Source organism: Danio aesculapii, chromosome 11, assembly GCF_903798145.1.
Source record: "Danio aesculapii chromosome 11, fDanAes4.1, whole genome shotgun sequence".
Lineage (NCBI taxonomy): Eukaryota > Metazoa > Chordata > Actinopteri > Cypriniformes > Danionidae > Danio > Danio aesculapii.
The window spans coordinates 2,969,400-2,983,971 of record NC_079445.1 but is presented as its reverse complement, the minus strand read 5'-3'; the positions used below and the strand labels follow the sequence as shown (position 1 = coordinate 2,983,971).

General features: G+C 40.4%; 1 protein-coding gene across 1 annotated transcript in view; it reads right to left on the bottom strand.

Moving 5' to 3' along the window:
* The window catches only part of kif21b (kinesin family member 21B), a 151,263-nt gene extending 136,976 nt beyond the window's left edge, over nt 1-14,287 (bottom strand). The window contains exon 1 of the mRNA XM_056468242.1: nt 13,983-14,287. Coding sequence (XP_056324217.1) covers nt 13,983-14,023 — 41 coding nt within the window. The 5' untranslated portion in view covers nt 14,024-14,287. The remainder of the gene's footprint in view (nt 1-13,982) is intronic.
* Nucleotides 14,288-14,572: the final 285 nt, after the last annotated feature.

Below are 14,572 nucleotides of genomic sequence, written 5' to 3'. Positions count from 1 at the left end.
AATCCAAATCTAATTCATATTTGATCCACTTCTATCATATTTATCCTTTTTCTGTTCTGCAATCGGCGACACGGTGACTCAGTGGTCAGCACTGTCACCTCATAGCAAGAAGGTTGCTAGTTCGAGTCCCGGCTGTGTCAGTAGGCATTTCTGTGTGGAGCTTGCATGTTCTCCCCGTGTTGGCGTGGGTGCTCCGGTTTCCCCCACAAGTCCAAAAACATGCGCTATAGGGGGATTGATGAACTAAATTGGCCGTAATGTACGAGTATGTGTGTGAATGAGTGTGTGTGGATGTTTCCCAGTACTGGGTTGCAGCTGGAAGGATATCTGCTGTGTAAAACAAAGGCTGGATAAGTTGCTGGTTCATTCCGCTGTGGAGACCCCTGATGAACAAAGGGCCTAAGCTGAAGGAAAATGAAACAAAATATGAAAAGAGATGCTATTCGCTACTGATATAGAAGTTTTGTCTTGCTGAAGTGCAGATTCATATGAATCATCGTCTCCTTCTCTGTGGTTTACACCTTACTGTTCTCAGTAACAGTTTGCTATGGAAAAACTATACTTAATATATGCATAGAAATTCACCTATAAGGTCCTTTTTAGTGTATTGAAGAGTATGCAATCTTTGACACATTGCAAAATGTGCACTTTGTCATACAGGAGGCCAGTAACACAAGTGTCGGTATTGGGACCGTCTTACAGAACATTAGGTTTCAGGGCGAGTGAACGTTTCACATAGCAATACTGTGTCTAATATAAGAAAGCTGACATTAGAGGAAAATCCTGGCAAGAACATACCATGATTTGAAGCGAACTTTGGGTTTTAAACGCATGGGACTCCACCCTTTCATCCCCCAAGAGCCTAAATATTTCATCAACAGGAAGTAGAGAAACAGTGACAGACAGAAACAGGTACAGCCCATGTGGCTGTAGAGGAAGTCAATATATTAGTAAGCATTATCTGCAAAACCTAAACGACCTACTCATACTTCTTCATTTCTACAGCAAACAATAGTTTAGCTAGACTTGCGTGTATTTCTGTGTGACTAAATTAATCCTAAATGTAATAAACTGAAAAGGATAGTTAACTCAAAAATGTATTTACTCACCATTTACTACTTTATCATCCTCAGGTTGATCCAAACATATATGAGTTTATTTTTTTTCTATTGAACCCAAAAGAAGATCTTTTGAAAAATGTTGGAAAAAAATTTTTACATTCATAATTGTAAAAACAAATACTATGGAAGTCAATGGCTTCCTTAATATCTGTTTAATCCAATGAAATAAACTCTATTTGGATAAAGTGACGTGTGAGTAAATGACAGAATTGACATTTTTGGTTCAACCATCTCTTTAATTGTGTGATCTGGAGCACATTTAAATGGTTAATAATAACTACAAGTGCAGCTTAACAAAACAAGTCCTGTGTAGACCAAACTCTTCTCCATTTTCCCATTGAAAGCAGAGAAAAGGCTCAAACGTTCAGTCTGTTCAGCCTAACAAAACAGGCAGTAAAACAGGCCACCTTTACAAAGGACACTGCGCTGTGGGATGAACGTCAACTTGAGCTGCATTGTGTAGGTTTTTTAATAGACATTCTGGTCTTTGTCAGGAGTAAAGTAACAACTTGGGTCAGAATTCATCAATGAACGTTACAGGGTGGACTGACGGACCCTTTTGAGTTTGATTGTCAAGTGATGATTTATTACATACACAACCTGACAAAAGTCTTGTCACCTATCTAAGTTTTAGGAACAACCAATAATAACTTGAATTCTAGTTGATCATTTGGTATCAGAAGTGGCTTATATGAAAGGCAAAGGCCTCTAGATTACACTTATATTACCAAGATAAAATATGATCATGCCTTGATTTTAAATTACTTCATTAGGACAGTAAGCTCTGACTTTACTTAGACAAAAGTCTGGTCACTGAAGCTTCAATAATGTCCAGTATAGAATATGTGGTCATGCTGCAGTGGAAACAGAATGAATATTGTGTCTGACTCCATCATGAGCTTGGAGGACTGCATCCATACATCTCTGCAATGACTCAAATCACTGATTAATAAAGTCATGAAGGAATGGAGGAATGGCAAAGAAAGCGTTCTTGCAGGACTCCCACATTTCATTAAGAGTCTTTGAATTCATCTTCAAAGCCTCCTCCATCATCTTACCCCAGACATGCTCAATAATGTTCATGTCTGGGGACTGGACTGGCCAATCCTGGAGCACCTTGACCATCTTTGCTTTCAGGAGCTTTGATGTGGAGGCTGAAGTATGAGAAGGAGCGCTATCCTGCTGGAGAATTTGCCCTCTCCTGTGGTTTGTAATGTAATGGGCAGCACAAATGTCTTGATACCTCAGGCTGTTGATGTTGCCATCCCCTCTACAGATCTCTCGCACGCCCCCATACTGAATGTAAACCCAAACCATGATTTTTCCTTCACCAAACTTGACTGATTTCTATAGGAATCTTGGGTTCATGCAGGTTCCAGTAGGTCTTCTGCAGTATTTGTGATGGTTGGGATGCAGCTCAACAGATGATTCATGGGTAAAAATCGACCTTCTGCCACTTTACCAAATGATTAACTAGAAGTCAAGTTATTATTTGTTGCTCTTACAACTGGGATCGAGCACAAGACTTTTGTCAGGTAGTGTAGTCAACATTTGAAGTGGACCAAAAAAGGTTTATCAAAATTCTCCCAAGGCCAGAATGGGTGCTGTTTAGAGCTACAACTAATGCTAGTACTGGTAATCAGTCAGTCGAGCGATTATTATATTTAACTGGGTAAATAAAATTAAGTTAGGGTAATTAAGTAAGCCATTGTATAACAGTGGTTTGTTGTAGACAATCAAAAACAAATATTGCTTAAGGGGGCTAATAATATTGACCTTAAAATGATTTAAAAATTATTATTATTCTTCTAGCTGAAATAAAACAAATACGATTTTCTCCAGAAGAAAAAATATTATAGGAAATACTGTGAAAAATTCTTTGCTCTGTTAAACATCATTTGGGAAATATTTGAAAAAGAAAAATTAATAATAATTTTGACTTCACTGTAACTCCCCCTGAGGATGCCGAAGATCTTAAAACCTACCCTAAAGAGTAGTGGAAGTTATTCCCATAAATGAGGCAATTACGAGTCTGCTTCCCAGGAGCCTCGGCGATTAACATGATTCCCCCCCCCACAAGCATTCCCAGCCAGACCCTTGAGAAAAGATCAAGCCATGCCAGTAGGAAGCAGACTGGACACATAAACATATCAGGCCTTTCTCAAACTGACAAACGCAGGCAATTATCTGGCAACCATTTGGGCTCAGTTCAAAGTGAAAGTCTGAAAGGCCTCGTGAAATTAAAATACCAATTTTTTTAGATTCCAGCATCAGTATTGTTAGTTTTTAGGATCTCTTTAAGCTAGTGTGCACCAAAACAGTGACAAAATTCCAGTCTGATCTCACTAGAAAACGTAAGTATTTTACATGTTGTCAGTTTAGTGGCTAATTCGCACGAATTCGAAACAAGTTAAGTCAACTACTCAACTACTCAGTCGTACTAGTTAAGTCATACGTTAATGCATGATTTCAAAAAGGAGGCGTGAAACCCAACTCCACCCCTAAACACAGCCATCATTGGGTGATGAGCAAATCTTACAAATTAGATTGTAAGAATTGATACGAATTAACCACTAAATCAAAAATGTACGAATTGCAGTGAGATTGTCACGAAATTCACGTTTAGATGATATAAAACTGATATAAACATGTAAAGCTTGCAGTTTGTTACTTCTGCCTGAATGAATCCACAATTTTATTTACATCACCTCATACTTCACTTTCTCATCACATCTTCTGACCAATCAAATGCTCTCAAGTATCAGACATGCTCCGCCCCCTTCAAGACGCTTCACATTTGATGCGTTTGAGCTCAACCACTCTCACTGGCAGAGCTGTGAGAAAACAAAACACTATTGGCTGTTTTTTTTTAAGAGGAGGGGCTACACTATGCCCCGCCCTCTCTTTGTGTTTCAGTTGGGATTACGTCAAACACTGAATTAAAAAATGCATATTTCAGAGCACTTCATGAGACTTTTAAGCGATGTTAAAAGATTCCCTTTGAAATCATCAGACTGTTGTGCTGTTATCTCAAAACCCTAGAGGAATTCATGAGAGACCCTTCAACTATAGACTGTCTGCTGCCACGGTATGGATAACCTTAGTCTTTTATCGGGCAAGAAAATCATCAGCAAAACTAATTTGTGTCACTTTGTGTCTAATTATAACGTCGCTGTTGAGTCAACACTTCTGGAGAACGTCTCGCTTGTCTCTACCAGGAGGGTGGAGGCAAGGAAAGATGGCCTGCAGATGACATACACCCAAGGGACGACACACACACACACACACACACACACACACACACACACACACACACATATATATATTACAGATGAAAACTCCCACCCACAGAGGCACAAACACAATCCATCTCTCAACCGCAGGCTTTGATGGTGATTAAGAGGAAATGAGGTAGAAAAAGGGTCAACTCATGAGAAGTGAAGCCGAGTTTGCTGCTTATTCAAGTTGAGGTCACAAATTCACACTGTGGCAAGGACTTCTGTTTCAGTAATAATGGGGAAGTAGATCATTTCACAAAAGACAGCAATGGACTGCTTTTGCAAGATGTGTTTAATGCTCATCAGTATCTAAAACCTACTTAAATATGTACAGATGAAGCCAGAATTATTCGCCCTCCTGTGAATTTTTGGTTTCTTTTTCAAATATTTCCCAAATGATGTTTAACAGCGCAAGGAGATTTTCACAATATTTCCTATAATTTTTTTTCTTCTGGAGAAAGTCTTCTTTCAGCTAGAATAAATGCAGTTTTTAATTGTTTAAAGCAACACAGGCTCATTGTGAAAACGTAGCCCTGCGGACATTTCTGGAGACAGCGAATTACGTAGGCGTAGGTACGTATGGCTGCATTTAATTTTTTTAAGCGAACGCTACGGGGCGGTGTGACGCCGTTCCTTTTCGCGCTTACCAGCTGACCGCTTACCTCCGTATGGACGGCATTGCGGCTGCAACCAGTTTGTCCCGTTAGCGCGCCACATCCGTCGGCGGATTTGACATGCAGAGAGGAGTTGACCACGAAGATGGGGGTTCGAGTCCGGTGAAGAGCGGTTCCAGAAAGCAGGTAAGACAAAAACAGAATCCAAAATATAAAACAAACAAGTGAATAGCAGGGTGAAAGTTTGGTAAAAAAAAAAAGTCAGGCGAGGGCTTTTATTTTTTTGGATTGCTTTTGAAACGTGTTGGTTGGGTTTAGGGAAGCAGGTGGGCAGGTCAATTGATAAAATTGGTTGGGTTTAGGGAAGGGGGAGGGTGGGTCAGCCGATCGTTCGCTCAGTCAGTCAGAAAGTCTGTCTAAAAGTGAGTCGACAGCGGCCTCTGGTGGGTTTACGCGAGAACAGCAGGTGCGAATGGCACTCGCGAGGGAAATTTGAGATCTCAAAGTGTACACGCCGACCTCTGGCGGATTCGCGAAAACAAAAACTGCAGAAAAACGTGCCGTCGGGATGTATTTCGCGGTCTCCAGAAACATCCGTGGAGGTACGTTTTTTAGAATGAGCCTGGGTTGGTTTAAAAACCATTTTAATGTCAATATTATTAACCCTCTTAAGCAATATTAGTTTCCGGTTGTCTACAACAAATCAGTGTTATACAATGACTTGCCTAATTAATCTAACTTGTCTAATTAACCTAGTTAAGCCTTTAAAATGTCACTTTAAAGCTGCGGTCACCTGGGCTTTTCTCCCCATAGACTTCCATTCATACGCACACGAATGCGTCAGACCGGAAACGCAAGGTCATGCATCAAGTTTTGCATGTCGCTGTGGTGCAAAGTTCAAGCTTGGTGAACTCTGACCTGCGAAATCGCATCACTTGACTGCGTGAGACCAATCGAGGATCAAAACATGACCTCTCTGGACAGAAATTTAAAACATGGAGCAATCGCTGGCTTATTTAAATGTCTAATCATCTCGTTTAATCCCGCCCCTTTTCGTAGCGACGTACGACAGAATTTCGCACACTCAAACTCTAGTGTGACCGCAGCTTAAGCCAGTGGTGCTTAACCCTGTTCCTGGAGATCGACCTTCCTGCAAAGTTTAGCTCCAACCCTGATCAAACACACCTGAACCATTTAATCAAGACCTGATCAGCACTTGATAATTACGGGCAGGTGTGTTTGATATGGGTTGCAACTGAAATCTGCAGGAAGGTCGATCTCCAGGAACAGGGTTGGTCTGCCCTGCTTTAAGCTGAATACTGGTATCTTGAAAAATGTCAAATATTATGAACTGTCATCATGGCAAAGAGAAAAAGAAATCAGTTATTAGAAATTAAGTTACTAAAACTATATAAAATATGGAGGGAAAAAATTCAAACTATTTTTGAAAGATTGAAACATCAGGAATCAAACAAATGGTTAAAAGGGTGAAAATAAATACATAAATAAATTACATAAGTTTAAATTAATAAAAATACAGAATTAAAAATTAAATAAAATATCAATGTTCAATACAGGGCGGCACAGGTTAACATGGCACATGGTTAGCACTCACACAGCAAGAAGGTTGCTGGTTCGAGTCCCAGCTGGGCCAGTTGGCATTTCTGTGTGGAGTTCGCATGTTCTAAATTGGCAGTAGTGTATATGTGAATTTGAGAGTGTATGGGTGTTTCCCATTACTGGGTTGCGGCTGGAAGGGCATGCGATTTGTAAAACATATGCTGGAATAGTTGGCTCTTCATTCCATGTGGCGACCCCTGATCAATAGGGAACTAAGCCAAATGAATGAATAATAATAATAATAATAATAATAATAATAATAATAATAATAATAATAATAATAATAATAATAATAATAATAATATTCATTTTCTTTTCGGTTTAGTCCCTTTAATAATCTGGGGCGCTACAGCGGAATGAACCGACAACTTATCCAGCATATGTTCTACGCAGCAGATGCCCTTCCAGCTGTAACCCATATCTGGGAAACATCCATACACACTTATTCACACTCATACACTACGGACAATTTAGCCTACCCAATTCACCTGTACTGCATGTCTTTGGACTGTGGGGGAAACCGGAGCACCCGGAGGAAACCCACGCAAACGCAGGGAGAACATGCAAACTCCCCACACTACTGTGCCACTGCGTCGCTATAATAATAGTAATACATTTTATTTATAAATGGCACCTTTTTGGAGATCCAAGGTCACCCAAGGTCAAAACAATTAATAAAACTTTTCCAAACATAATTTCAAATACATGACAAAAGAGAAACATCTTAAAAAAAAAGAAAAAAGAAGACAAAAAGCCACACATAAATGCTAGATTACATTGCATTACACAACTTGATCAGCCGGCTGAGTCAGAATCAATCTGAAGACTTTGGCCAGTTTAGTGCTGCTGAGCTTTACATAATAACTGCAAAGTGTATGATTAGCGCAGGCTCCAAAACTGTACTTCCAAGATTAGGATTACATCAAGATGAAGGATATAAAGCATTATATATTCTGACTGAGTCATAATTAGAGGAAAGACTGCAAGGTTCATTTTTTTCATGACCGAAGGAGTCAGACTCAGCTTGATCTTTATGGTTTTCAGATTTCCGGATGTCTCAGGCGTCACAGTTGGTAAACTTAGAGCGCAGTGAATAGGAGAGTACGACAAATCTTCTTTTTTTTTAAATCCTATTTGCTGAAATAATAAAAGAAAAATTTGATGGTGTTAACATGAATTTCAGAAAATAGGAAAAAATTGAGGCAGCCAGAGGAGAGAACAATGTCAAATTGATGGCCCCACTTCCGTAAACTCTGCATTACAAATATAAGCGGTAATCCTGGGGGGGTTTTGTTGTTGTTGTTGTTGTTGTTGTTGTAATTTGTTGCAAAGATGATATTAGAGCTGCATAGTTAAATCGAAAAAGATCGCGATCTCAATTCGACCCCCTAGGCAAGTGTTTCCCAACCCTTTTCCTGGAGGCACACCAACAGTACATATTTTGGATGTCTCCCTTACCCAACTAATTAACTTCAGGTTTTGGAGTCTCTTCTTATGTTCCAATTAGGTGATTCAGGTGTGTTTGATTAGGGAGAGATGGGAAATGTGTACTGTTGGTGTGCCTTCAGGAACAGGGTTGAGAAACACTGCCCTAGGCCCTCTTAATCCAGCACTTCTACGATTCTGCCAATCATATTTTCAAATTCAGGAGAGAAGAAAAGGCGGCCGCACAGGTCTTCACATTGTTTTACATACCTTGTTCAGCAACGTGGACACCAATGGTGTTGAAATGGTGTTGAAAGACCCACATACTATATTTATAAGGTATAATTCACCCAAAAATACCATTTCTGTCTTCATATAATGCTGTATTCGTGGCCGTGAATGAAGTCTACTTTAGTGAACAGAACCTGCACAGGCTGTGAATAGGCTAGCAGGTAATAAAGTTGTAAATAACGTTCAGTTTGTGAAACAGAGTGATTGTTTGAGAGCCGCGCGGGAAGTATGAACTTAGCACTTAGCATTGAGAATGAAACCGAAAGCGTGCACAACATTTAAATAATCATATGGCATTATAGAGTTATGATTAGACTACGACAAGCATTTGATATGCTTCTTTCTTTTTTAGCTAACACAAAGTGTTGTGCATGAGAATAAACAGTAGACCTACATATTAATATAGCTTTTTTTTTACCATATGTTTGAGAAATAACAATAATAATAGCCGACTCATATTAAGCTTTATTTTCCATCTACAGATTCGTGAGAAAATAGTCATCTCTATTTTAAGCAAAAATTCATTTTAGCAAGAATAGTGCAGCTCTCGATGATATAATACACACATAAATAAATGTAAACGTTCATACACTGAAAAATAACAATCCAAATATTAAAAACTTTCAAGAATTTAAGATGCTCATGACCGTTAAACGTGGCATAACGGTCTTGTGTAAAGGCTCCATTGAGAAGTACATCAGAGAGAAGTGAACGATTAGAAATTAGTATTTTCAACGTCAGCAAATAAACATTATCAAATAATATCTGTTCTTTTGATCTTATATGACTTGATGTATAAAAACGTTGTCATTGTACCCCTCTTTTAATTAGAATCACAGCTTGATTCTGCTATAAAAGTGCTTCGCGGTGTGGAGGTTAACTTAAGTATTGACTTAAGCAATTATGCACATACACCGTAAAAAATGCTGGGTTCCACACAACACCTTCATGTAGTCCCAACACAAATCGATTAAGTTAACTTAACTGTTTTTACTAATTTAAGTGGAGTAAATTTAAAATAATTAAGTTATCCCAAAACAACTCAAGAACTGTGTTGATTCAGCACGGTGGCTCAGTGGTTAGCACTGTCACCTCACAGCAAGAAGGTCACATGTTGGTGTGGAGTTTGCATGTTCTCCCCGTGTTGGCATGGGTTTACTCCGGGTGCTCCGGTTTCCCCCACAGTCCAAACACATGCGCTATAGGTCATTTAAATGAACTAAATTGGCTTGAGTGTGCGTGAAGGTGAGTGTGTATGGGTGTTTCCCAGTGCTGGGTTGCGGCTGGAAGAGCACCCGCGGCGTAAAACGTGCTGGAATAGTTGTCGGTTCATTCCACTGTAGCGACACCTGATAAATAAGGGACTAATACGAAGGGAAATGAAATGAATGAATGTTTACAGGATTTTAAATTCAACAAATCTCCTTTTAGTGTATGCTAGCTAATGTTTTCAACATAAGGGTCTTCACGGGATACAAATTTCACAAGTGCACTTGAAGGCAGCAGTAATGAAATCTCGCAATCAATTGTACAAAAAAAAACTGTACAGTTTGGAGATTGGAGAAGTCCAGAATGTGTAATCAGAGAAAAATCTACAGCTTCAGCAGAAGACTGAGCTCAGACGCTGCTTACAAATCACTAAGAGCTCAAATAAGATGAATTTATTAAAGGGCCCATAGTTGACCTCTTTTTTTTATATTTAATATTAATATTCTGGTTCTTCTGAGTGTGCCAGTTTAGGTTCAGTTTAAAACACAATTCAGATTGTTTTATTATAATGTGTTAATAAGTGTCATGTTGGGGGCGTGTCCACAGCTCGCTGATTTAGGGGTGTGTTGCTTCACATGTAGACTAGTTTCGGCTTCCCGCCCAACGTAACAAGGGGCGGGGTCATGAGCTCACCCGCTCTGTGTTTGCAACAGGATGACTGAGAGGATCCGCATTCAGTCGTACATGTACGACTCGGACACAGACCAAGCAGAGAGTACAAAATCATTTGTGTCTTTGTACAGTTTTACAGCCAACTGTGTGCTAGTTTCAAGTGCCGAGCTTGTACACAGAAACTAATAACCACGCACACTGAATTAACTTTGACTGAGGCACCGGATGCGCCGCTCGAAGCCGCGACACGGCACACCAGACACTCTCTGTGGCGCGGCAGAAACATGAAGTGTCCCGAATCGTCGCGCCACGCATTTTTGAATTCTAAACATAGGTTTCTGCAGCGGTCTGCGGCGCCCAGCCGTCGACTTGAGTGTACCCTGATAGAAACCGATGTTTAGAATTCTAAAACGCATGCTAGTTAAGATCACAGGGAGCTTCTGGGATCGCGAGAAATGCAAACGGCTGAAGTATAATGTAGACTCAATGAGAAGTACACATGTTTGCAAACCTACCTAAAGATACAACCAATAATTCTGATTAGAGCGATAATGTGGAGAATATTGCTCTTGTGTTGAGCCCAATGAGCCTTGCATCTAAAAATAGAGCTAGCGTGTTCCTTTAGTGATATCGCTTCGACTCACGCTGAAAATGGCGGACGTGAATCAACAAACTGAGGATATGATGATGTGCCTGTCAATCAATATTGGTGGGCGGGGGGACCGCTCTCCTACGTAAAGTTGCGGTCGATTTGAAAACCGCTCCAATTGGTCCACCGTTTTTTATATTGTTAAATTGAAAAAAAGCACTGGGTGTGCTTATATCACCCCAATATGACGGTCTATACACCATACATGCACATATGTCTGTCCAAACAGCTTGAAAAAAAAGATTTTTTACCATAGGTGCCCTTTAAAATAAATTTCTATTTCATGCTAACTACTAGGATTTCGAGTTGTCTGTGGGTGATTTGCGCCTACTTATTTCAATTAAGTAATTGCTTTGTGACCACCCTAAAGTCCATTTATAGATTTACTAGTCTAGAACCTACAGTTGATTTTCAAGAATGCCTTATTTTATCAGAAGCGGACTGACAGACCACTAATTATATCAACTTGTGTTGACAGTTATTGTTGAAAATGAATTCGATCACTGCACATCACTGTCAGTACGAACATTAAATCACAAGAAATGCTAACTTGACTCACCAAACAGCCCTTAAAATAGACTGTCTGAGAATGATCAAGCCAGTCCTGACTTTGCAAGCGCTGTATCCAGACCCACTCGATGAAGTGCAGCTTTAAAGAGGACTTAGTATGCAAAACTCACTTTTAAGCATATCAGGAGATCCGAGATCAGGTAGGTCTCGAGAGCTCCCTCTTTAGAAAAGGGAGGAAAAGGAGGAGATGGGGTGGAAGGGGGGATTCTTCCAAATGAAGATAGAAACAGTAGGGAGAAAATGATCCATTTATAGTAAACTAGGATCACTCTGATTGGATTATTACTGATTACAGATGAGCGGCCAGACGTGCTCAATCATATCACGTGCTCCTCTCGAAATTAGTTTATGAAACTTCACATAAACACATGTTGCGTCTGTAGCAAGAGTGTGTGAATATATCCAGCCTCTAATAGACACTTGATGAAAATAGAAACACTTTGATTGGCATTCTCCCTTTGTACGTGTCATCAGTGAGGAAAGGCCCCGCCCACTTGTGACAATCTCACCCTCATTAGCATAAACAGCCCGGAGCACACCTGTCAACATTGGGGTGTGAAAATAAGGGATACGCCTACCAATAACTTACACATTCTGAATAAAGAGCCACGAATGAATCGCATTTATTTGGATTTTTCTGTTGATTAAATTAAATAACAGAGATCTCACGTTAAAAATGCACACATCTAACATTATAATGAAAGCATTTGGTTGCTTTTTTTTACTTTTTATGCTCATTTAGGACAAAATTAGGTCAAAAAACACCAAGATCGACATCTTTAGATGTTGTTATTATTAATAATTATGTGTGTATGTCTGTTCAAACACACACCCAAAACCCAGACTTTCGCTCCGCTTCAAATAGCGTGTACAGAAACCATTTGGGAAACCGTTGGTATATTTATTTGACATATTTTACATATTTATTCATGCCTAAATAAAACGAAAGCACAGAACAGACTCGTGTTTAAGAGCAAGGGGCGGCCCCTGGTGGTTCGGCGGGTTGTGTATAGCGAGGATCGGCTGTTTAAATGTTTATTGCCATCCTTCAGAGAAAGACTGAAAATACGGGAGAAATACAGGAAAATAGGATGATTATCGAGATAGAACTTTAAAATACGGAAGAATCCCGGGAAAAACAGGAAGGTTGACAAGTATGGCCCTGAGTGAGAAGCAGCCGTCTGCTGCTGTTTAGAGTTTTCACCAGCTGAAGAGGAATGTTGAGTTTCTGTGAATCGGTCACTCTGGTGATGCATAGGCGTGTGTGGCTCCGCCTTCTTTTGAAAAGCACACAATCTCATTTGAATTTAAAGCGACAGTCACAAAATGGCACGATTAGAATCAAAGCCTAAACAGGGGCAGTTTCAGAGAGTTATAAACATTATTTGTGTACTATTTCAAGCTGAAACTCCACAGACATGCTCTAGGGACATCAGAGATTTATTTTACAGCTTGTAAAAAGGAGCAGAATAGGTCCCCTTTAAATAGCACTCTCCCTTTGTGATGCTCAGCAGAACACGTGGGCCCACTTCATTCATTGATGTAATGCCCCCCTCTCTCCCTTTCCGTTTGCAGGTGTGACCAACATTATACATACACACACACACTATACAAACACAGTCCATCAGAAATCACCACGCACCTGCAGCAACACTTCCTAATGTATTAATATTGCATAACAGCAGGTCTGTTTGGCCATTTAAAACAACACAAAGCATGCTCACAAGATGGGCTTACACATCCACACACATAACACACCAAGACAGCGCGTTTGTTCACTTAAACTGCTCCCAACAGGCTGATCTGAGGGGGATCCAGACAATGCTCAGACCACCGCCTCGAGTCATGCATGCTGCAGCCCGGCGCCGCGCACTGACACGCGCTCCGGTTAAAGCATCGCATGACGGCATTAATGATGAGATTGGCAATTCCAGTGATCGTTGCAGAAAAAAAAGGTGAATCAATAAGACATTAAATTACTGCCATGTTAAACCCTGATAAGATGCTTTAACAAAGGAAATAAGGACGCTGAGATGGAGCGCGCGCACGCGTCTTTGTGTCATTATCACCTTGCAGACATTCCTGCATCATCTGATGTCCTTCAGCAATTATGCAAAACTTATCAATTAAATGCACCTTACTGTATGCTACATGCAATGCGAACTTAACTTGTCTCGATGTGCATCATGCATGTCATTATGCGTGCATGTAACATGCATGTTGCGGGACATGGAAACTATAGTACGCGTGTATGTGTGTTTGATAACTGCAGATCATATTTTATAAGATTTCATATTTATTAGTGTCTATTTGGCTCTTACCTTGCCGAGCACACACACACCCATAGAATTGCAACACTCCTGTTTATATACTATAAAAACTCAGTGTTGTGAATGCAAAGAGTAAAGCATTGCTTGATGATTAACGCATCTATATATACATATATAACACCACTACCAATGCATAACATGTAAAACAGCGTGAAATGTAGGCTGTATGGGAACAGCCGGCGGATTCTGACAGCAAGGCTTACCTTAAAGAGACCTTGACAGAGCAGTCGTTTTGTGTCGCCATGCTTTGCGCTGTTGTTTCACCTCGCCCGTCAAAAATGAGAAGTGATGCTGTGAAGTTCTCAAAGTTTACGCGCGAGCCGCACACAGTGTTGTGCGTTAACAAGCGCGCGACCGCTCCGCTCCGTCAGTCAGCTTTATTATTGCGTATCCACACATCGCCGCTCACCTCTATAAATTACTGCGTAAATAATATGTAAACCGCATGGGATGGGACGGGGATTTGCATATCTTCTTCTTCCGAGCTTATATCCTGTCATACGTGCGAGCTGTGCACGAGCGTACATCCGAAAGCGCACACGGCGTCTGATATGTATGTACGTTCAATGTGCAGCTCCACTCTTGAGAGGTGTGGGCGTGTCTTTTGAAAACATGATTGACAGCCGTCTCGACCACACAGAGCTGCTGGCTCCGCCTACATAACAATGTCATCGACCAATTAGACTTCAGAAGTGGATCTGTGTAAAAGCCGACTCAGCGACTCGTCTAAATCTAAACGCTGCGTTGATTCACTTTAACGAATCGGTTCGTTCGAACGATTCCCTGCTAAACA